Source organism: Neoarius graeffei, chromosome 25 (assembly GCF_027579695.1).
Source record: "Neoarius graeffei isolate fNeoGra1 chromosome 25, fNeoGra1.pri, whole genome shotgun sequence".
NCBI lineage: Eukaryota > Metazoa > Chordata > Actinopteri > Siluriformes > Ariidae > Neoarius > Neoarius graeffei.
The window spans coordinates 52,796,963-52,820,556 of record NC_083593.1 but is presented as its reverse complement, the minus strand read 5'-3'; the positions used below and the strand labels follow the sequence as shown (position 1 = coordinate 52,820,556).

Sequence of the window (23,594 nt, the reverse complement as noted above, 5' to 3'; positions counted from 1 at the left end):
GCGAGGGCCTTTCTGTGTGGAGTTTGCATGTTCTCCCCGTGTCCATGTGGGTTTCCTCCAGGTGCTCCGGTTTCCCCCACAGTCCAAAGACATGCAGGTTAGGTTAACTGGTGACTCTAAATTGAGCGTAGGTGTGAATGTGAGTGTGAATGGTTGTCTGTGTCTATGTGTCAGCCCTGTGATGACCTGGCGACTTGTCCAGGGTGTACCCCGCCTTTCGCCCGTAGTCAGCTGGGATAGGCTCCAGCTTGCCTGCGACCCTGTAGAAGGATAAAGCGGCTAGAGGAGATGAGAATGCGAAATATAATAAAATAATGCATCTATTCATTAATTCAGGGATATTTTCTTGTTTCTTTCACATTATAGGCTTAAGTAAACACTTTTGCTATCCAAACAGCTTTTTTTGAGTGAGGGGGCCTATTGCCCCACCTCAGGGGGCCTTTTACCCCACTGGGGGTGGGGGTGGGGGGGTAAAAGGCCCCCTTGGCACAATGTTTGTTTTTGTTAAAAATAAATTAAGTATTAACTTTAGGCAAACTTTAGGTGGCATTATTGTTCATGTCACTGTTGTCAAAAACTATGATTAAAACTAAACACGATTCATTTCAACTTGGAGAAAAACTGAATTTTCCGTAAGGGGGGGCTTTTTCCCCCACTCTACTCTAACGTAGCACCAATAACCTGTTTGTCGTTTAATTTGCACTACTTCACCACTACTACCTCTGCCATCTCTCATCGATGCAATTATTATATGCAATAATATAGGCCCTGTATGTATACATAGTCTACCTGTAATGTGCAATTTTCCCGAGCCTCTCAATAAGGCTATTTTTCTATACTTTTTCACGGTAGATAATGCAAATAGCCCTCTGTATTCATTCATTCATTCATTCATTATCTCTAGCCGCTTTATCCTTCTACAGGGTCGCAGGCAAGCTGGAGCCTATCCCAGCTGACTACGAGCGAAAGGCGGGGTACACCCTGGACAAGTCGCCAGGTCATCACAGGGCTGACACATAGACACAGACAACCATTCACACTCACATTCACACCTACGGTCAATTTAGAGTCACCAGTTAACCTAACCTGCATGTCTTTGGACTGTGGGGGAAACCGGAGCACCCGGAGGAAACCCATGTAGACACGGGGAGAACATGCAAACTCCGCACAGAAAGGCCCTCGCCGGCCACGGGGCTCGAACCCAGGACCTTCTTGCTGTGAGGCGACAGCGCTAACCACTACACCACCATGCCGCCCCCTCTGTATTTAATCCTTCGTTTGTCTAATTTTTATTCCAGTTTTATTTGTTATCTGTTTGACATTTTCTTGCTACTGTAACACGTGAATTTCCCCGATGTGGGATGAATAAAGTGAATCTAATCTAATCTACAAGTGACAGACATCTTCAATTAAAACATTCTGAATAGAATTTGATGACAGGTAAAAATTTCCTTATCATTTTTAAATATATTTTAAAGGCTCAAAGACAAATATTTAATTTCAATTCAAATAACATGGTGGAGTTGTTTTTGATATGTTGGCCTCGTGGATATGAAATTTTTCCTCACAAAATAAAAAGGATTCCAGTGTTACAAGTTTTGCTATTTTGAAACTCAAAACCGGAAGTAATGTTCTTTTCCCCTTCAATACAAATCCGATTTGAAGTATTGTTTAAAATATATCTCTCCGAATCCGTCCGAAATATCAGACAAAACACATGACCGACATCCTCTTTTCCGGTTTTCACAGAAAGAGCATTTGTGATCTTTTCATAAAAATCTGTAAAGCGAAGCATTTGTTTGATCGCTGCTGGTTTGAAAACATTCCTCCTTATCCAGTGACGTCACTTCTGTCAATAGTTATCACGCGGTTGCCATGGAAACGCTGTGCACTTTCCAAATCAGCGCGTCACACCTGTTCCTTTTGAATGTTTATTTAGCCAGAGGACACACCCTTTTTGTTGGTGATTGGCCGATTGTTTTTGGAGTCCCGCCCCTGTTTAAAGAGTTCTCACACATGATTGGTTGGCATTGCTGTCAGTTGAGGGTGATTAGCCCCGCCCCGCGGCTCAGTCCGCTTGCCGTCGGTGTGTTCGAGGTTTTATCATGGCGAGGGAAGCTGGACGTGGCACCTGCAGCTCCGGAGGACACTTTATCAGCCCGGTGCAACTAAACAAGTCATTTTAATAACATGTAAAGTGAGTTTGGCAATGTGTCAGGACAGGAAGCTGAGTTTAGTTCCTGATAAATCACTATAAGTGGAGAGGAAAGAGCTTGACATGTCCCTGCTGTGTGTCAGAGGTGAGTGTGTAAAAAAAAAAAAACAAACACCTGTCTTTATATATGAAATCCTTTTCCTTTATGTTTCTTTCTACTTTTCTGACTTGCTCAAACACTTCAGGTTTTCTCATTTCTAATTCATGACCTATATTAGATTTTAAAATAACTTTTAAGTTCATTTCATAAAGAAATAACTTATTATAAAGCTGTATATTGTGTTTAAACTGACTTGAAAAGTCTATAATTTAGACAATTTGATCATCACGTTTTCCCTGACACCTCCACATCTGCACTTGTGCACATCTGTCCTTCCAGATGTTTTTCTTTCAGGAGCTTTTGCCCCCGAAAGTGACCAAATGAGTGAATGAATTTCTGATAGGCTTTAAAACACACACACACACACACACACACACATGAATTTAAACAATAAGTTCTTGTTTTTTTTTAATCTGAATCTTTGTGCATGTTCAACTTTTAATTGTACAGTTTATTGATTTTTTTTTAAAACTATTTTTTAAAAAAGAAGGCTTTCAGCAAGCATTGAGATGTTGAACGACACTGACGCAATTTTCTCCTTACATCAACTCGGTCAAGGTGATGATAAAGATAAAAAGGAGAAAGTTTCCTTCTTTGGTTTTGCACTAAAGACTAATGTTTTTTATTCTATCCGCATTCACTGGATATGAACAATCTTGGCTACCCGACTACTAGGATATCTGCTCATATACCGTGAGTAGAGAAAAACAAAATGGCGGCGCGTGTTGCTGAACCAACCAAGGATGAAATAAAAACTACTCGAACACAAAACCCCGCCCAAAAAAGAAACAAAATATGGAATAATAGTATTTGATGGTAAGAGCGTTTTTTTATGTATTTATTTATTTTTAATTAGTATTTTTCAAGAATTATCGCGTTTTCCACAAATTGCTCCTGTCATTTCGCCGGTTTGTTTACATTCTAAGCGGACATGATTTTGTCAGACGTTTTGTATAAAGTTTTTCTTGACCAAATTTGCAAACAATAAAATGCTCCGTTTTTCAAAATCCAGTGAATGTGTATAGAATAAAACATTTATTCCAGTCAATCTCGTTATACATGGATTATAGACAACTCGGTGCCACGCGACTCGTCGGCTATCAGCTCGTGTACGACTCGATTTTGTGTTGGGTTTTGTTTTGTGCATTACTGAGTCAGTAAAAATGTTTTGGATTTCCTAACAAAACTTCAACATTACAGAAAAATGTTTGTCAGGAATGCTGTAGTAAACAACTTTTCAGACAAAAAAAAAACTCATCATGCACGTTTTTACCTGTGAAAACAGGAAGTGTGACGGTCAGCATCTTCAGGAAAGCTGCAGGAAACCCCATCAGTCACTTCCCTGATAAAACGACACAAACTGTACCTGAGATCACTGATGCACTTTTAAAAAGCAAAAGGTTGTAAAGCACCAAATGATGGCTTTAATTTATGATTAAAACTTTTTTTTAATTGTGTAATTTTTCTTTTTGAAGGCATTTTGGATTTAGAGATTTTTTTTTTTTAAAAGACGTTTCCATTGAACTGTATATGATCATGACAAACGGTGACCTGTAAATCAGGAGCTTGTTTAATGGATGTACAGTATGACATGATGTAATTGTGAATTGGGTGGAGCTTAAAGCCAACATCACAGTTGCTACGTTTCAGTTAATGCAGCGATGGAGTGGAGAAAAATCAGCATCGATCATTAAATTATGACAGTTTGGTTGTTCCAGACTTTCTGATCTGGTTGACTTTGAGTTTTGCCAAAAGAGGCTCGTTCTTACTCCGAGGTCACTTTTTGGCTTTTACTTATTGTGGAGCTTTTGTGGAAGATTTTCCTTTTGGTTATCTCATATTTTGTTCAGTAATGAAATGAAAATGGACTCTACAGCAGTGTAAACGAGAGCTTAAGTCTGATCTGAGGTGTGTGTGTGTGTGTGTGAGAGAGACACGCCTGTACACATAGAATTGAGCAGCTTTCTTTCTCTGTGGCTAGTTGCCAGACCCAGATCAGCATCTGCTGATCCCTGCTGTGGTCTGATTGTGTGTGTTTAATGTTCTCCGTACTGCTTCAGATCTGACGAGGGTGATGCGGAGCACGTCACGTCACATATTATATATTCTATTATGTAGACACGAGTGTTTTACTGTGAAATACACCACTTGTATTTTTCATCCGAGCTCCATCCGGGACATGGAGAACCATAACCGCGACAACCTCTATCTGTCACTCGTGAGGAAATCGCTTAATTGTTTTTGATAAATTTGGGGACTTTTTGTTTGTGAATGTGTCGATATAATAAAAAGAATCACATGTTGGCGTTTTTCTTCTCGTGTTGAAAAACTCACATTTTTCATATGAAATGCATCGTGGATCTGAGTGACATGTTTAAAATATTAGCTGGCTTTTTTTTTTGTGGTGCATCAGATACATTCCATATAGCTAGCATGATACTCAAGTTGAAGACAAGTAGCTGAATGGAATATATCTGATATACCACGAAAAAAATCTATTATTATACATACACATTCCTTTTGGGTGTTCAGTGCATCTTTCTCTTTCAAAATTCTCTCAAAATCTTCCGTATTTATTGATGCAAACCAGGCAGCCATGTTTGTTTACAAATCGTCACAGTCGCTCGCTAGCGCGGAAGTTTTACATCTCCGACCTGTGACGTTATGTTGTCTTGACAACCATGCAATATCATAAACCATATTCAATGCTCATTCTCCATTGGGTAGAGTGATGTAATACACGTAGGATAAGTGATATACTAGAAGGGAATAGAACACGTTTTTATTCCATCAAAAAAGTGGCCTGTATGGATAATTCCCGATATTTCATTCCGATGACGTAACTCCCAGTGTTTTCCTGCTGACGAGATGCGCATTGTCAAAATGGAGACCCAAAATCAAAATTAACCTTTTTTTTTTTTTGTGTGTGTGTGTGTGGGGATGTGTCCATATAAAGCCTCGGTCACAACCGGCTGTACGTAGCCTGGGAAATCCCATGCTGCTTTGCACAATCGTTCCGATCTGAAAAGACAGCATGGAAACTACGGTCTAAAGGCTCGCCTGAGTTAGGGAGCCAATCAGAGAGTGGGGAGGGGTGGAAAGACGGTGACGCGTACTACTCGACAAACGGAAGCTTGTAGTTTATTTGGGACTGTTTACGGATCACATTTAACATGGCGGCGAGTGATACGAACCAAACTTTCGATCAAGCTTTAGACACTGTTCTGAATAGTTTAGAGCGAAAGTTTGTTTTAAAAAAAGAACAGCGTTTGGTGTTAGTCTTTCTTCGTCGCTCTAACTACGTCACCGGGTACAACTGCCATGATTGGCCATGGGCTACGTATACGCCAAATGATAGACATTCGCAACGTCCAATAAACGGCCGTTGACAATCGTAAACCACACCTCCCCTACGAGAAATTCAATAGGCAGATTCCAGACCATATTTCACTTGTGATATGGTCTGGTGTTAACCAGACTAGGCTGTACGTGCTCCTACGGCCGGTCTACGTGCAAAAAACGCAAGAAGCGCACGTGAAACGCACGGAGGGTGCGCGTGTGACGTGCTGATTTTCGAGCCGTAGACTGGCCGCAGACCGGCCACAGAGGTTCTTTGTCATGTCAAACAAACTCTACGGGCGCTTACGTTTTTTTCAGGTTACAAGACGAACTTGCGGCCAATGTGCGTCTTTCTCCACGAACAAAAAAAACGCAGCGATTTAGGAAACGCCAAAAATCGCACGGCCAAAAAAATCGTACGTCCAGTTGTGACCTAGGCTTAATATAAAGAACATTACATGGTGGTGTGAAGATATGAAGTTTTTCTCGTGTTAAATATTTTCACTCATTCGGTTCACTCACTTGTGAATATATTCACCAATTGAAGATAAACGTCATATCTACGCGCAACTGTGTAATATCCTCTGGTTGTCGCAGTTCGGTTTTGAGAAGTGTGTGTGAGGGGGGATGTGATGAGACTTGACTAAGTGAATTCTTGAACAAAATGAACATGTGGCTGAACTTCATGTAATACAGGGGAGCTTGAAAATGGCCAGAAACGCATGTTTATTTATTTATTTATTTATTTTTTTTACCTTTTGAGTTGTTGCAAATGTTTAAACTGTAATGTTCCCTGTTTTGACCATGTACTGGGGAAGTATAGGAATGAAAACACAGCATAACCTGGTCATTGTACAGGACATGTAAATTATTTTTATAACATTTCTTGTACTTAAAGGAACAGTCCACCGTACTTCCATAATGAAATATGCTCTTATCTGAATTGAGACGAGCTGCTCCGTACCTGTCCGAGCTTTGCGTGACCTCCCAGTCAGTCAGACGCGCTGTCACTCCTGTTAGCAATGTAGCTAGGCTCAGTATGGCCAATGGTATTTTTTGGGGCTGTAGTTAGATGCGACCAAAGTCTTCCGCGTTTTTCCTGTTTACATAGGTTTATATGACCAGTGATATGAAACAAGTTCAGTTACACAAATTGAAACGTGGCGATTTTCTATGCTATGGAAAGTCTGCACTATAATGACAGGCGTACTAACACCTTCTGCGCGCTTTGGCAGCGCATTGATACGGAGCTCAGATATCAATGTGCTGCCGAAGCGCGCAGAAGGTGTTAGTACGCCTGTCATTATAGTGCGGACTTTCCATAGCATAGAAAATCGCCACGTTTCAATTTGTGTAACTGAACTTGTTTCATATCACTGGTCATATAAACCTATGTAAACAGGAAAAACGCGGAAGACTTTGGTCGCATCTAACTACAGCCCCAAAAAATACCATTGGCCATGCTGAGCCTAGCTACATTGCTAACAGGAGTGACAGCGCGTCTGACTGCGTCTGACTGACTGGGAGGTCGCGCAAAGCTCGGAGAGGTACGGAGCAGCTCGTCTCAATTCAGATAAGAGCATATTTCATGATGGAAGTACGGTGGACTGTTCCTTTAAAGACTTATTAACTGAAGTTAGTATTTAATTAAAAAGCAAAATAAATTGTTCCACAGTACACCACACAGCGCTGTTGAATTAATTTGTGCTAGCAGTGGTAGTGCAAATTGTTACACACACTCAGGATCTTTCTACTATTTTTTATTTTATTTTATTTTTTTTATCCTCCTGATGTTTTTAGGACGCTATTTCTCCCTCAGTTTTCAACCAATCACTAAATTTCACATGAAGAATACCTCTGGGCTGAATTACGTTGTGATGACTTTTGGTGCTGATCTGGATCACTGAACTGGAATGATCCATGAAAAATGGGATTTCCCCCCCCCACTGTCATTCTCGATCTCTTACCGTTCCAGGTCTGTAGCGTACTGTGACCAGATGTCCTAGTTTGTAAGAGCTAGTGCAAATCACTGTGACTTTAGTCACAGTCTCCTATTTAATTCTCAGTTCTGATTGGTCAGAAGGTGTTGATTTTCCTATCGCAGCAGCTCTGACAGACGTGCAGGTTTATATGAATGCACTCATTTTAACATGTTCTTGTTTCCGTAGTAGCATCTTACTCGAGGACTTGTTTGGTGGACGTGTCAATTATTGAAAACGTCCGATTATTGATTGATTTAGTGACGTTTTCTGTGAGGTTTGTTTATGTAACATGGAAGGAAGGACTCTTGTAATTCTGTCACTTTTTTGTTTGTTTGGTTTATGATTTCTCAGTAACAAGATGTGATTTTTTTTTTTTTTTTACTTCAAGAGATTGAAGGGGGGAGAGGCTAGTGATGGAAGGATTGTTTATTACGAAAAACAGGAAGTAACTTGTTTCTTGGACGTTTCACAACACGTAAGCATAAACGGATAAACATTCTTACGAATATGACGTTCTTAAAGTGTAATATTTGGCAAATTGCCGAGGTGTCAGAGGAATAAAACACTGTTTTAGGAAAGTAATGTAATGTGTTGATTTTTGTTGTATTTTCTTTACGCGGTTTCAAACGTCTTTTATACACACAGCGCTTGAATCCTGTTATTTGTCAGGATTGGACATTTTGGCCGAGAGGAAAACTTATGCAAATTTTTATTTTTCCACCAAAACATTTCCTTTAACAGCTCTGGACTTGGATCCGAGTCTTTCAACCTCACCTGGAGATGGCTTTAAGATAAGTCTCTCTCTGGTAACTGATTGACTCTGAATCCTCCGTGCTTGGCAGGAGCTCTCTGAATGAGAGATACACTCACTGGCCACTTTAATAGGAACTTGTAGCCTGGCAAGCCAGACTAAATGTGAATATTTAGTCTGGCCTCGATCCGTAGACATTTCTGAAGGGTGTGGGAGGAACAACCCGCTGTCTTTCAAACTGTCTGTGCGTATAGGCCAACGCTCTGACCAATCAGCGCAACAGTGACTGTGACGTAGTCAGAGCGACAGAAAGCAGTGGGGGAGGCCTTGAAATAAATAATTTTTCAAAATGCATATTAATTAATAAACAGGTTCTAGATATTAAGAAGTTTGGAGATAATGACCACAAGTTTGGAGTCTGTACCACATACTTAACATTTTTTTTTTTCAAGTGTTTTTCAAGGGTTTGCTTAAACTGTTTTTGAGAGTTTTTATTTAGTGGTGTTTGGTGAAATAATTTCCCTTAAATTTAAAATAACGGGAAAATAAGAAACAATCAAAAAGTAATGTTTCAAAGCTGTTTATTAATTCTTCGTACTGCACAAACTAGCCCCATCCTTTTGGCTACGAGCGGAGCCAGCTGGTAGACCAGACTTTTGCCATAGCTGGTTGGCAAAACAGCGAAAACGTCCTTCTTGAAAAGGAATGAGCGGAGAGCCTCTTCCTGCTCATGTTTCAACGAAAACTCCAAGTCTAATTCTTCTAAAACTGATTCCAAAGCGGAGTCAAACGTGTGCTGTTCACTAGCGGTAGCCATCTTTCCTGTTGTGCTTTCTCCAGTGTCGCGCAGCTTTGTCGTCACTCCTGCAAAAGCCCGCCCAAAGAATCCAAACAAAAACCTTGCGTTGTGATTGGCGGGCACGACTTGATGCCCGGGGTGTTTTTGTTTATATGGTGCGAGGCTAGACCCATTCGCTAGGCAAAAATATTTTTGGCCGCTAGGCGGGTGGGTCTAGTTTACTAGGCTAAGGAACTTGTTCTTGATTCTAAGATTCCTGTTCTTCACAGGAGTGGAACCCGATGTGGTCTTTTGCTGTTGCAGGCTGAGATGCTTTTCTGCTCACCACGGTTGTAAAGAGTGATTTTATAGGAGTTATTATATCCTTCCTGACAAAAAAAAAAGCTCAAACCAATCTGTCCATTTTCCTCTGACCTCTCAACAAGGTATTTGTTTCCATCCACAGAACTGCCCCCCCCCCCCCCCATTTTTTTGTTTTTCGCACCATTCTGTGTAAACTCTAGAGACTGTTGTGCGTGAAAACCCCAGGAGATCAGATCAGCAGTTTCTGAAATACTCAAACCAGCAGTCCAACTGGCTCAAACCAACACCCATGCCACAGTGAAAGAAATTTACACGATTTTTTTTTTCCCGTTTTGATGTGCGTGAACATGAACTGAAACTCTTGATTTTGTATCTGCGTGATTTGATGCATCGTGCTGCTGTCAAGCGATTGGCTGATTAGAGAACTGCATCAAACAGCTGCAGGTGGATGGATGGGTATTCCTAATAAAGTGGCCAGTGAGTATGCTGTGTGATGAAGAGGACGTAGGTGAACCTCAGCAGTCGATTCTCTTGGCGTACCGCCTCTTCCCTTTTTGTTCTGCCAGGTTTATTTATGCGTTTGATGCATAATGAGCTGCTGTTGAATCTCCAGCACAAACCCACAAACGCAGAGGGGCTCTGAAATCTTGACGTGACACAAATAGGAACCGGGTGCAGCATGAAAACACATCTTTTGAGTCATTTCTGATGATGTCAGAAGATTGTTTACTTGCTGATAATCTGATTATCACGACTTGTTTTTGTGTTAATGGATTGAATATTTTGCGGTTTACCCTTTTTTTTTTTTTTTTTTTAAATTTATTAACAGTAGTGAAGGACCTTTTTAATGCAAGACAGTTATTTGGCTTTTTGTTTTATTGTTGATTTTCTACAAGGTTCCTCCATGAAGTGCTCAGGGGGGTATGGGAACGGAGTCTGTCCGTTTCAATCTGGACAAGTTTTCTCATAAGCTACATCAACGAAACTTTGCGTGCTCATACTACTGAAAAAAGCTGCATAGCATTTTATGATGCCGTCATAGCACTTGCATCATAAGTCAATATTAAAGCAATGGGCTTATAAGGGTGTAAGTGTTAAGAGGTCTTCATAAAATGCTCGTGGTGGGTGATGATGACCGTCCCTGTGTCTGAAATCGCTCCCTACTCACTATATAGGGCATTAATATAGTGAAGATGCCATTTTGTAGTGCTGTCCAAAACCTTAGTGAGGCTTATTTACACCCTATATAGTGCACTCGGAGTATCCCAAAATGCATCATGAAAAGTAGTGTACAACTGATGGTCACTAACCAAGCAATATTGCGGTTGAGCTGAAAGAAATCAAAAGTCTCAAATTTGATTTAATAAAAGGCAGCGGCAAAGAAGAAAGTATTCAGCTTTGTTTTTTTAAAAAAAACTGAAAGATGCAGGCACTTTGTATTGATTTAATGTGGGAAATACTCAGTATAATATGTATTTATCACTAAAATGCATGCATGTATTTATCATTTTGAAACCCACCAGCCAACTGATCCGGCAAGTTTTAATTGTGCGACAGTAATGACGTAAATACCAGCACGACGGACTAGTGTCCGAAGTGTTTTTTTTTTTGTTTTTTTAATATCTTCAGCTTACCAATAAGCTCACTATATAGTAATTTTTATGTAGGGAGTAGTGAACGAGTGAGCTTTGACACAGGGCACATCGTCTTGTTTAATTTTAAAAAGTCAATGAGTTCTGTTTATTTTAATTATAGCTAAAACATGTAGCGGTATTTTATTGTAGAAAGGTTTCCATTAAAGGAGAACTGCAATCATTTTTAAACTTGCTTTATTTCTTAATTAACGTGTTATTCAATTACGTTTTCGGTTTTAGTAACCTTATATCGTGACTCGTATTGGCAACTAATTGCAATTAAATATTTTACTTATCGGCCTGTTCGGTTTTTAGCCATGTTGAATTTGGTGCGTTTGGTCCACGGCAGGCATCGCTTAGGCAGCTGGGCCATAGAAGGTTCACGCTGCATGCTGCACGCTACACGTTCACGTGAAGAACCGGACCCTGGGCCATTAAACTTCATGCTTGGATGTTCACGTGTTGCGTCTGTTCTACTTTGACCGAGTAACCAACAATATGGACTCTTCGGATGACGACGATTGCCTCATTCTGCTTTTACTGAGACAGAGGAAGAGAAAAAGGAACAGAATTTGGAGCCGAGAACACTTCCTTCTGAGAGAAACCCGTGGTGAATTTCACCGAACATTCTATAATCTGCTTGACAATCCCGATGAAGAACTATTTTTCAATTATACCATTCAATTATATTTTTTCTCAAGTTTTCCCCTGAAAGCATAGAGTTATCTCCCTAGACCCGTTCTGATTGGCTGGCGCAGCGGTGACCGCATGCATTGACTGGAATTTCCATCTTCACGCCTAGAAAAAAGTGTGCATGTTCATTTCTCGCTTCACGCGTGAAGTGTGCAGCGTGCAACGTGAACGCCGTTCTATGGCCCAGAGCAAGTCATGCTACGTTTGTCCACTTTTCTTTACACGCGTGTAGCGTGCAGCATGCAGCGTGCAGCGTGAACCTTCTATGGCCCAGCTGCCTTATCCGCGCGATCTTCACGAGACTTGTGCGAGACTTTGAAACGTGAAGCGTCAGCCAGGTGTCAGTGCCGCCATTTTGAAAACTGTTTTCCAAACGAAATATTGCACGAAAATGAGTTTAAATGACGATTACTGCCTACTTTTTTCAAACTTTTCTGATTGCTATCAAAACAAACAAACAAAACTTCTGGCTTGATCACATCAGCATTCGAAAGAGGGCGCGCGCGTCTTTTGACAACGTTGGCAGATGTCGGTCACTTTGATTTCCGCTGTACGTTTTACTTGCGTCCTACGATGTCTCGCACAGGTCTCAACAAATCTCGTTTACGGCCATTGCTCTGACATATGGACTGATATATTACAGAGCATATTTCAAACACTCATAACTTGCTATAGCAGCGACAAACTTGTAATCAAAATTGCATTCCTATATTTAATAAAATGAGAAATAAAATTTTGATCATAAATTTGCTTTCAGTTCTCCTTTAATCTGCTTAATGTGCAATCTGAAATTATGAACTAAAAAAAATGAGGAATAGAAACATGAAGTGGACTAAAAATTCAGGGAAAAAAGCATGATTTCCCCCCCCCCCCCCCATTGTAACTCGGACACTGTTATCAAGCAAGTATTCGTAAGTTAAGTCAATGTCAAAACATATAAAATTAGATTAGCATAATGCTAAACAAAAAGTTTGGCCTGTAAGGAGTCCGATTCCACGTTGAGAGTTGGTCTGTCTCTAATGTTGAGTATATTGTACGACAAGCAGTTGAATTTACTCTGACGCTTCCTTAAGACAGCAAAGTTCTTGTGTATGTCTTTAGGTGCAGTCCCGTGTGCCGTCCTTTAGCGTTTACTGATGCTTGAAGACGCGCCTTTATGCTCTTCGATACGCTCATACAAGTGTCTCCAGGTGTAACTGATATAACATCACAAGTCACATCTGAAACGATACACCACCTGTTGCTGTTGGTTGTTTTTCCTCTTGCAGCTTCAGCACATCGTTGAGTTTGTGGCTCACAAATATGTGGGTTGAAGTCTAATATTTTTGCTACCCAGGTCCTGTAACCTCTTTCTAACGACATTAGCTGAACATTGGTTCTGGGGGAGAGGACATCGATGTTTGTTTGTATGTTCACATGAGGAAAATGTTTATCAGATGATTTGAGAAAGCAGCGTTTTTGCAAAATTGAAATGGAAACGTGTTTTTTAAATTTAAGTCACATGACATGAAGAGGAATGAAACTCGTGGTGTAACTTTAGGCTGAACATTGGGGGGGTTGAAGGGCGTGTCCCTGCAGATTTATTTATTTTTGGAAAAAGGCTGTTTAATGACTGTCTCACATCGCTGTTATCCGGGGAAGAGATGTACTAAAGCAACATATTGTATTAGTCCAGTGCAACAACATAAAATCATTCACTTTATGATCAGTGCACCACATTTGTTCAGCATCAGTTTGTCATTCCAGCTATTCTAGCACAATGATCAAAACGAACTAGTAGCTACGATAGAAGTGGTCTGATTCTTAGAAGGCTAGTCCACCTAGTTAAAGCTTCACCTAACACAATGAAACCACAGCAGAAAATAAGACTTTCGTTCAATTATTTGACTCAAGTGGTAGCGCCATTACAGTAACGCAGTCCTGGGTATGACTTTAAACTGCAACCTTTTGTCCAGGAGGACTTGAGTACTGAGGAAAGTGGAGTTACTCCTTAATCACCATTGCTCCCAGGTCCGCTCTGACCCAGAGTGGTAGCACCTGCCTGGGTTCCGGCTATGGGTTAAATAGTACATCACCAATAAGGCGCTGGCAGCAGGACGCTTTTTGGCGCAATGGGGCCGATGAACCCAACAGGGTTAACGGTACACCCCCAACAGGTGGTGTGTCAATGGTATGTGGAAGAGCCACTCAAATGGCCAACGGATGGCATCACTTGGCAAGTCAGTTGTCACTGCCGGGCAACTTCCATACCTGTGGCACTTTTGTGCACCACTTGACATCACATCTGGAGGTCGAGAGAGACAATACGATGGAGGTATGATGACATTTGTCTTGCCTTACTGTGCAAGGTGCTTCATTAGGAAAGGAGAATAAGTCTGGTGTGGGCCTTGCAACCCATCTGCGTTTCTGCGCATCCTAATGAAGCAGTCATCATTGCTAGCGATGGATAGCTGCCGCCAATGACAGTAGCACGGGTTTTTCTCTTATCCAGAACGACGTACAATAAACCCGGCGTGACCTGGGGAGCAGTTGGGCGGCTAGGTGCCTTGCTCAAGGGCACTTTAGCCATTCCTGCTGGTCCAGGGAATTGAATCCACAACCTTTTGGTCCTAAAGCTGCTTCTCTTCACTTTTTAGACCATGGTTTCCCTCATGACTGCCCCTTGTTTGAATTGGACCAAGTTAAAATTGTTGCTTGGGCTTGTCTTTTGTTGCTCCTTTTTTCATGTTGTATGCTGACTGGCTACCGCTCGTGAGAAGACACAAGGTGGGCTGGGCGTGACCAAACTTTAAACAGGGACCAGAGGGGTTGAAGGGTTCTTTTTTTTTTGCTTGCTCGTTACGTTGAATTGAGCGAACCAACCACTTGGTGGTGATTCATTGTGATTTGTATGATTACTTGCGGGGGGGTATTGGTCAGTTTTGATTATTGGGCAGGCTTATAATCTCCCATACCCCTGTAATTTACACCCATGGTGCCCACACTTGTGTCTTGGAGATCTGTTGCCATGTTTAACTGGAATGATTGTTGTGAGAGAAGAAAACCCAGCTTCATTCATCACATTACTCACTCAGTGGGTGTTTCACAATTGTTTTGGTGATTTTTATTGGGAAAAAAAAAGCCTCCGTCGTGCACAAAGCTGCAATGGAAACTTGCCTGGTGATAAAGGTTGACTTTACAGATGAGACTTGTTCATAAAACTGTGTAGATTGTGTACAGACCAAAGGTAAAGGCCTGTCTGGACCGGATTAGTTTTTCAGGATGACATCTGTGATGAAATATTGTACATCTCCTCCACAAAACAGTTTTGCATCTGAGCAGCTATAAATGATTATTTGGGGTCAGAGCACTGAGATGTTTTAATTTCCAAATGTGAAGAATGTCAATGTGTAGTCTTGAGTTTTTAGTGTGTCTGTGTGAGCAGTGAATGTTATTAAAATGTCAATTGGATCAATATGGTACTTGCATTTTTATTTATTTATTTATTTAGCATCGAATTGATCTGGATTTTCCCTGACGATGGTTTGTATTTAATCCAATTCCTTCCAAAGTGATGAAAAGGGAGCCAGCGATATTAACGGTATTATTTAGTTGTCGTTTGTGGTGTTCTCCTGAGAGCGACTGACTCATAGCCACTTGTGGGTGAAAGTGGGTTTTGATAAACACGCTCTCCACGTAACGCTTCATCAGTCTGTACTCATTAGTCACAGTGAATCGGGATGAACAGTGGTGCTCTGGTTTATCTAACGCTTCTCAGAGTGCAAATGTGATACAGTTGATGCTTTTATGCAAACTGGATTTCAGAATGTAGCCGTACGTTGGTTTTCTTGTTGGAATTGAATTCTCGTCCTTGGTGAACTTGTTAATTTAGCAGCCAGACTTTGGTTTATGACTTGGTGGTCTGTGGCGTAACACTTTACGTCACTTTTTTTTTTATTTAATTTTTTTTAATTTAGAAAAAAAAAAGGTCAAGTACAGTTTGAACTGGCTGCCCAGAGATCAAATCACATGCAGAACTCTGTGGAAATATGAGGCCATCCTTAAAAAAAAAAAAAAATCCGTTTCCTGTCCACCGGGTGAGCAAAAAAAAATTTCAGTCGGGAGGGAGGGAGATGGATGGATAAGAAATCGCAATGCTGTGTTTGCTTTTTCTTTCAGTACATTTTTATTACAAAAGCAGACACATTTACCGTATTTTCTGGACTATAGAGCACACCTGTATATAAGCCGCATCCGCTCTATTTTGAAAAAAAAATTTAAAAAAGATATACAAGCCGCACCGGGCTATAAGCCGCAGATCTCCATGTTGAAAAATTAGATATTTACTGCATGTACAGAATGATTTTGTACTGTAAATGTACATGTATGTACCTGAACAGATTCTTTCCGAACAGTGCCTTTTAACACGGCAGCAACTTTGCTGATTAAAACGGAACAGAACCAAGAGAAAATAACCGGTATTTATTTACCTTCATTTCTCCTGTGTTTGAAACCACAAGTCACTTTAATCATCTTCGCTGGATTTGAAAATAATTACCAGTTAGTAATTTGTCGTGCGTGTTCTATCTGCTAAAGATCTGCTAATTCTTCTTTGCATTGATTTTTCGTCCATCTTATTTTTGATTCTACTTCCGGTTAGAGCGCCCCTAGCTCTTTTTTTTTTTTTTTTTTTTTTTTTTAAAAGTCACCCAGGTTAGTTGTAGAATAGGCTCTTGAACCATACCCCAGTCCAGCAGGTGGCGGTAATGCACCTCATACGTTAAGTTGCCAACCGCCATAAAAATCCAAGAAGAAGAGCGCCCCTAGCGGTGGAAGGAAAATCCACAGAATAGCCGCACCTTTGTATAAGCCGCATGGTTCAAAACCTAGGAAAAAAGTAGCGGCTTATAGTCCAGAAAATACGGTAATAAAATATGACGGTTAAATCAACTGAAACTTGTACAAAAACTAAGTTAGCATTTTAAATGCTGACTGCAACATTTGCAAAACTTTTACAAAGGTACTTAAAATGTCCGACACACGGACTTTTTGTAGTTCTAAACCGAGCGTTAGGCCTAGTTCGGATGAAATTACACTATTAAAATGATCACTGAATGATTTGTTTTTCTGAATCTTTACTATTTTGTTGTTCGCTAGAATACCATTTTGCGATTTCACACTTAAGCAAATGTTTGAAAACTCCGGATCTCCTTCCTTCATGGTGGCTGCCGTTTTTTTGTGCCGCATGGCGCATGCGCAGAGCTGATTCAGTTCAGAGTGCACGCACTTGACGGAGGCAGTAGTGTGTCGGAGGGAACAGAAGCAGAGATGACGCTTATTTTGTCTCCGGTAAACCAGTCTTCTCTCGTTCAATTACGTGCTGGCATCAAAAGACACCGTTGGTTGTAAATGAAACCAAACTGAGTGGTTGGAGTGCGTTTTCATACACAAATGGAGAAATGTTCGCCGAGTGTGTAATTGTGTCGCCCCACTGCAGACCGTTGTCGTTGTTAATTCATAGCATGCTCAGCTGCGTGAATGTGTCATGCACCGAAAATAAGAGATTTACAAGCCAGGAATGCCTCATGATGCAATACGCAAGAAAAGAAAAGATTTACTGCCATTTTACTTTGTATTTGAGTAAAGTGAATAAATAAATGGTCTGTGGAAAATACATTTAATCCTGGGAACTGCGTGCACAGGAGTTTTTGTGTTTTACTCCCCCCCCCCCCCGGCTGGCTACTTATTTGTCATGGCTGGCTAGTATGAGCCTTAGTGGAAAGCCCTGGGAATGCGGAAATGTCAAGTTCGATTTTAGATTTACGAACCTGAAAAAAAATGTCGAAAAACCGTCGTTAAAAAAAAAAATTTCACCCGCACAAACGGCACTCACTTGGCCGGTGGACCAGAAACGGAACGTTTTTTAATAATGGCCTGATCTCGAAGCTGATTTGGTGAAAATGTCTGTCTGCCTTCGTAGATGGAGCAATGGGAGTAGAAATTCTGTATAGGTTAGGGACGGGCAATACAACGGAAATCTCGGATCACGATTCTCAGACGCTTCGATGGTGCGTGATGTGCATCATGATGAAGGCTATAGGTTTCCTCACAGACTGTCAGCAATATGGTTTTAAAAACCTTAAAGCCAATCCTATGACTTTATTATCACTGGACTAATTTTGGGGAAATGTTTTTTTTTTTTTGGTAAAAAATTAAACTATTTTAAAGGGGTACAAAATATAATATATACGGTTGCTGATGTGACAAAGTAATGTATTCTTAAGTATTCTATCAAATTTATATACTAGAAAACAACGAAATATCTTGGTAATTGTAAATATAATACTTTATACGCTAAACCGCACAAGAGTCGCCATTTTTAAAAGACCGTGATGTCAGCGCTACCCACTGCACTAGCGGAACTCTCCGAAATAGAGGAGATAAGCGTGTAATCATGGCGTCGGGCGCATCAAGTGAAAGCGACAGCTCTGTCGAATCATACGAAGAGATCCCGCAAGACACACTGCAAGCAGGCTATGGCTTAGAAGGGTACCAGTTTGAACCTAGGAGAGGTACTCTCGACTCCGGTGATGAAATAAGAGAAGAAAGCTCGGATGACGGCGAGGATGAGACTGATGCTGACCATGGGCATGGCGAGCGTGGGGCAGAGCGTCTGCGTGCAGGTGACACGGCGTGGTGCTCGTGTGGAAAATGTAATGTGGAGTTGCTCACGAGTCCAGCAGAATTTATTTGCTGCAATGAGATAGGCGCCACCCGTGGACTTGCGAAATCGTCGCAAGAGGCAGAAACAGGTATTTCACACGTGCTAGTCCCAACCTCAATGAGCCAACACAACTGGGCACATATATACGTCATGAGTGTTGCGCAGAAAAAATGAACGTGCATTCTGATTGGATAAAATTAATATCATGGCGGGCTGTTCAAACTGCGGAAATAGTTTGCTCGAGCTACTTTCAAAACGCTATAACTTTCCAACCTTAGAACAAAAAAACTTTTGTAAGTCTTGAATAAGGTTCATCAATGTGTGTTTTATTGTTATTCATTCATTCATTCATTATCTCTAGCCGCTTTATCCTTCTACAGGGTCGCAGGCAAGCTGGAGCCTATCCCAGCTGACTATGGGCGAAAGGCGGGGTACACCCTGGACAAGTCGCCAGGTCATCACAGGGCTGACACATAGACACAGACAACCATTCACACTCACATTCACACCTACGGTCAATTTAGAGTCACCAGTTAACCTAACCTGCATGTCTTTGGACTGTGGGGGAAACCGGAGCACCCGGAGGAAACCCACGCGGACACGGGGAGAACATGCAAACTCCACACAGAAAGGCCCTCGCCGGCCCCGGGGCTCGAACCCAGGACCTTCTTGCTGTGAGGCGACAGCGCTAACCACTACACCACCGTGCCGCCCGTTTTATTGTTATATTTACTCTATATATTGCCCTCTGTTCCCCTTTAAACTGGCAAAAAAAATTAAATGAAACAAAAAGAAAAGCACATCATGAGACAATTTAATGACCATGTTAATGGTATGTTGTATCTCCCAGCCATGATGTTGGTCATATTGCCCCCCCCCCAATGTTCAGTCATATGCAGGGTGCGATTTGTCAAAAAACCAGAAGGGGGGATGTTTTTTTTTTTAAATCATGAAACGTTACAAAATTAAGGTAACAATAGGCTAACAGCTCAATAACATCCGATGATATCAAATGACTAACACTAAATGAAAATGAACACTAAACCGGAGATGGTAAATTCATCTTCCTATCTCTCTGACTAAATACACGAACACTAACACACAACAAAGTTCGCATTGCTTGTCGTGTTGCTGTGATGTTTCTCTCCCTCTGGATTAAATGGACAGTGACTTGAAAATCACTAAAATACATGAATACTAAATGAACAGTTTGCTCTGATGGCGCAGTTCATGTGGCCTTTTCTGCTTTCCTGTCGATGCGCTATCCGCCGCGTTTCGCCCTTCTTTAATCCACATTTCTGCGAATTTCTCAGCAGGGAAGGAACGCACGTCTGGCCCATTGACAGCGAGGAAAAGAAGGCTGTCAGTGTGGATACATTCATTCTGTTGCGCTCATCAATAAGGATGTGATTCATGGCGCTAAATCCATGTTCACACTCTGGATATTGTTCATCTCATCTCATTATCTGTAGCCGCTTTATCCTGTTCTACAGGGTCGCAGGCGAGCTGGAGCCTATCCCAGCTGACTACGGGCGAAAGGCGGGGTACACCCTGGACAAGTCGCCAGGTCATCACAGGGCTGACACATAGACACAGACAACCATTCACACTCACATTCACACCTACGCTCAATTTAGAGTCACCAGTTAACCTAACCTGCATGTCTTTGGACTGTGGGGGAAACCGGAGCACCCGGAGGAAACCCACGTGGACACGGGGAGAACATGCAAACTCCACACAGAAAGGCCCTCGCCGGCCACGGGGCTCGAACCTGGACCTTCTTGCTGTGAGGCGACAGCGCTAACCACTACACCACCGTGCCGCCCTCTGGATATTGTTATTATCTACAATGTATCTATTTGCTGGGGACGTTCGTGAACATCAAAGCTGCCACTTCGGGTCATTTTGAAAGTGAGTGCAATGTAGACCATAGAAAACTGTCACAACATGCCTGTCATGTCAACTTTTTTTTTTTTTTTTTTGGTTTGTTTGTTTTATTGACGGGGTTGTCCCGGAGGATTTTTTTTCAGCAGAGATAAAAACCAGTGGGGGGATGATCCCCATCATCCCTCCCAGCAAATCGCACCCAGGTCATATGAATGAAACACTGGTGGTTGAAACCCTTGAGGTTGCACAGTGAAGTCCTGTACACCACAGGTCAGGGGGGAAAAAAAGGATAATCTGTAGTGTTTGGTTCAGACATGAGCACATGCTTGATGTAATAATATTTCTTGTATTTCTGGTTCTTTTCTATTTAAGTTATTCCATGAAATCGAGTCGTACATGAGCTGATGGGTGATGAGGCGCGTAGCACAGAGTTGGCTATAAACCATGCATGACTCGATTTCATGGAATAACTTTTTTTTTTTTTTTCTTTTCTTTAAAAAAAATTCTATCCACATTCACTGGATTTTGAGAAACGGAGCATTTTTATTATTATATTTTGCAAGTTCAATAAATACGTTTTTATACAAAACGTCCGACAAGCCTTTCTGCTTAGAATGTAAACAAACCAGTGAAATGATGGTAGCAATTTGTGAAAAATGTGATAATTCTTGAAAAAACAAACTTTCTATTCCATATTTTGTTGCGCCTTTTTTTTTTTTTTGTATTTTTTGGGGGTTTCTTCTTTAGGGATTTTTGGCGGTTGGCAAACCAACTTAAAGATGCATTACCGCCACCGACTGGGCTGGAGTGTGGAAGAGATATTGGTGGGGGGAGGGGACCTATATTCTTTCTAGCCATTTCTGTTTCTTTTAAATATTTTGATAATTTTTGGGGTTTTGTTTTGGAGTAGAGTTTTTATTTGGTCCTTGGTTGGTTCAACACGCTTCACCATTTTGTTTTTCTCTACTCACAGTATACGAGCTGATATCCTGCTAGTAGAGTAGCCAATCAGAGTGCGCAATTGCTCATATCCAATTTTGCATGATAGATTCTCTGTGTGTAGTGATAATTATTGGCACCCTGCCCTTTTGGAAAGCTCACTGGATCCCTATTATATTCCAGCTGCACTCTCCCACCTTGATGGTGTTACCGGGCTGTGACATCATCCTGCACGCACGCTTATCTTCTCTTACATCATTCACTCTGCAGTGTGCCAGTAACTGGAATATTAACTCCTTAGATAGATGTAACTCGCTCTTATTTCCACAGCATGAAGTATTTTTGGGAAGGTTTTATTTATTGTGGCTGTCTGTTCCAGTGAAAGAGGTGTGGCCTCTTGTACTCCCACGGTTATTGATTGATTTTGAGGTGTGGTCTTTTGAGCTGTTAATCTCAGAAGGAAGTATGTTCAAAGATCTTAGAGCAACATAATTCATCTCTATGGGAGTAAAAGTGGAACAGTTCCTGTCTCAGGAGTGGGCGTCGCCTTACGTGACGAACGGACCTCATTACTGAGTTGAATGGAGAGCAGGGTCATTCTGATCTGCACAGAGAGGGATCCAAAAGGCAAACAAGGAAGTGGTGATGCGTTTTGTCCCTCGCTCCACCTCAATCCTGTTTGGTTTGTCTCATGGTTACAGTGAGGTAGGCGTGACCTCCGTGCCCATCAGTGAAGCAGGCATGACCTGGGTGTCTTAGTTTTGATGAAGGAAGTATGGCCTTTGTGCCAGCCAGCCTCTATGGAGGAGGCGTATCTTCTGGACCTCTTGGTTTTGGGTAAGGGAACGTAGTCTAAATGTCTAGAGGTCTCAATGGGGGAGGTCTTGCCTCTGGGATCTTGGTTTTGGGTAAGGGGGTGAGGTCTCAGTGGGGGAGGTGTGGCCTCTGGAATCTTGGTTTTGGGTCAGGGGGCGAGGTTTCAATGGGGGAGGTGTGGCCTCTGGAATCTTGGTTTTGGGTCAGGGGGGAGGTGTGGCCTCTGGAATCTTGGTTTTGGGTAGGGGTGTGTGGTCTGTATGCCTAGAGGTCGCTATATGAAGGCGTGGCCTTTGTTTATTAGTTTTGAAGGGGGTGTGGCCTCTGTGACTCTCAGTCTTGGTTAAGGAGTCTTTTGGCCCTTTTCCACTACCCTTTTTCAGCTCACTTCAGCCCGACACGGCTCGCGTTTCGACTACCTCAGAGCAGCACGACTCAGCTCGCTTCAGCCCTGCTTAGCACCCAAAACCCCCACGGTTTTGGAGTGGGGCTGAAGCGAGCCAAACTGAGCTGAGTGGGGCTAGGGGCGTGAGGAGGAGTGTCCTCACACGCCCCCACACGCCCCGCGAGCACGCTGGGATCTGTAAACACCGTAAACCCGGAAGAAGAAGAATTACAAATTACGGAAATTTCTGAAGCCTTATGCGCCTCGCCTCATCTATACGCTCTTGCCAGTATCTGTTGGCGTTGTCGGTGACAACAAGCCACAGCACCAAGACCAGCAACACTAACGACTCCATGTCCTCCATGTTTATTGTTTACTATCCGGGTCGTGAGACTACCGCTTAAAAGATCACTGATGTCACTGTTTGCGCCGCCTAATGACATCACGTGACGTCCACCCACTTTCGCTAACTCCACCCAATGTGTCCACTCACTTCCAGCCAGCACGGTTCAGCGCGGTTGTAGTCGAAATGCAACTCCAACAGCCCCACTCAGCTCGACTCGGCACCGCACGGCTCAGCCCAACTCAGTCACGTTGGTAGTGGAAAAGCGGCATTTGTCTACCCCTTTTTAAAGCTGACATCAAATCATTACATTTGAAATGCACCAAGTCAAATTATATTTAATACTTTCCTATTTTAAAAAATATTTTTAAATGCAATGTAACCTTTCAAAGGAAGAAATAATCAGTTTTTGTAGCATTCAAATGTTAAACAGTCCCAAGTTACTGAAGCGAGTGGTGAAGGTACAGATTGGGAAGGTGTACCACCTGATTTGTTGCGCGACTGGCACACATGCCTTGCCTTCTCCTTTACACCATCACGGTCATGCTTCAGTTTCCTTATTTCTGTCCAGACCAAAGCCCATCTCTATGGTGATCTCTCACACACAAAAACGAGTGCACGCAGCACAACCGAACCTTCTATCCCGTCATATCGCATCACATTATTACCTGTTCATCTTTAATAACACTCCAGGCTAATTTCCTC

At 41.9% G+C, this 23,594-nt stretch overlaps 1 protein-coding gene across 1 annotated transcript in view; it reads left to right on the top strand.

Annotated features, from left to right (window-relative positions):
• Positions 1–2,092: 2,092 nt before the first annotated feature.
• The window catches only part of unc13bb (unc-13 homolog Bb (C. elegans)), a 152,704-nt gene continuing 131,202 nt past the window's right edge, over positions 2,093–23,594 (top strand). The window contains exon 1 of the mRNA XM_060908482.1: positions 2,093–2,300. Within this exon, the coding sequence (XP_060764465.1) occupies positions 2,279–2,300 (22 nt within the window). The 5' untranslated portion in view covers positions 2,093–2,278. The remainder of the gene's footprint in view (positions 2,301–23,594) is intronic.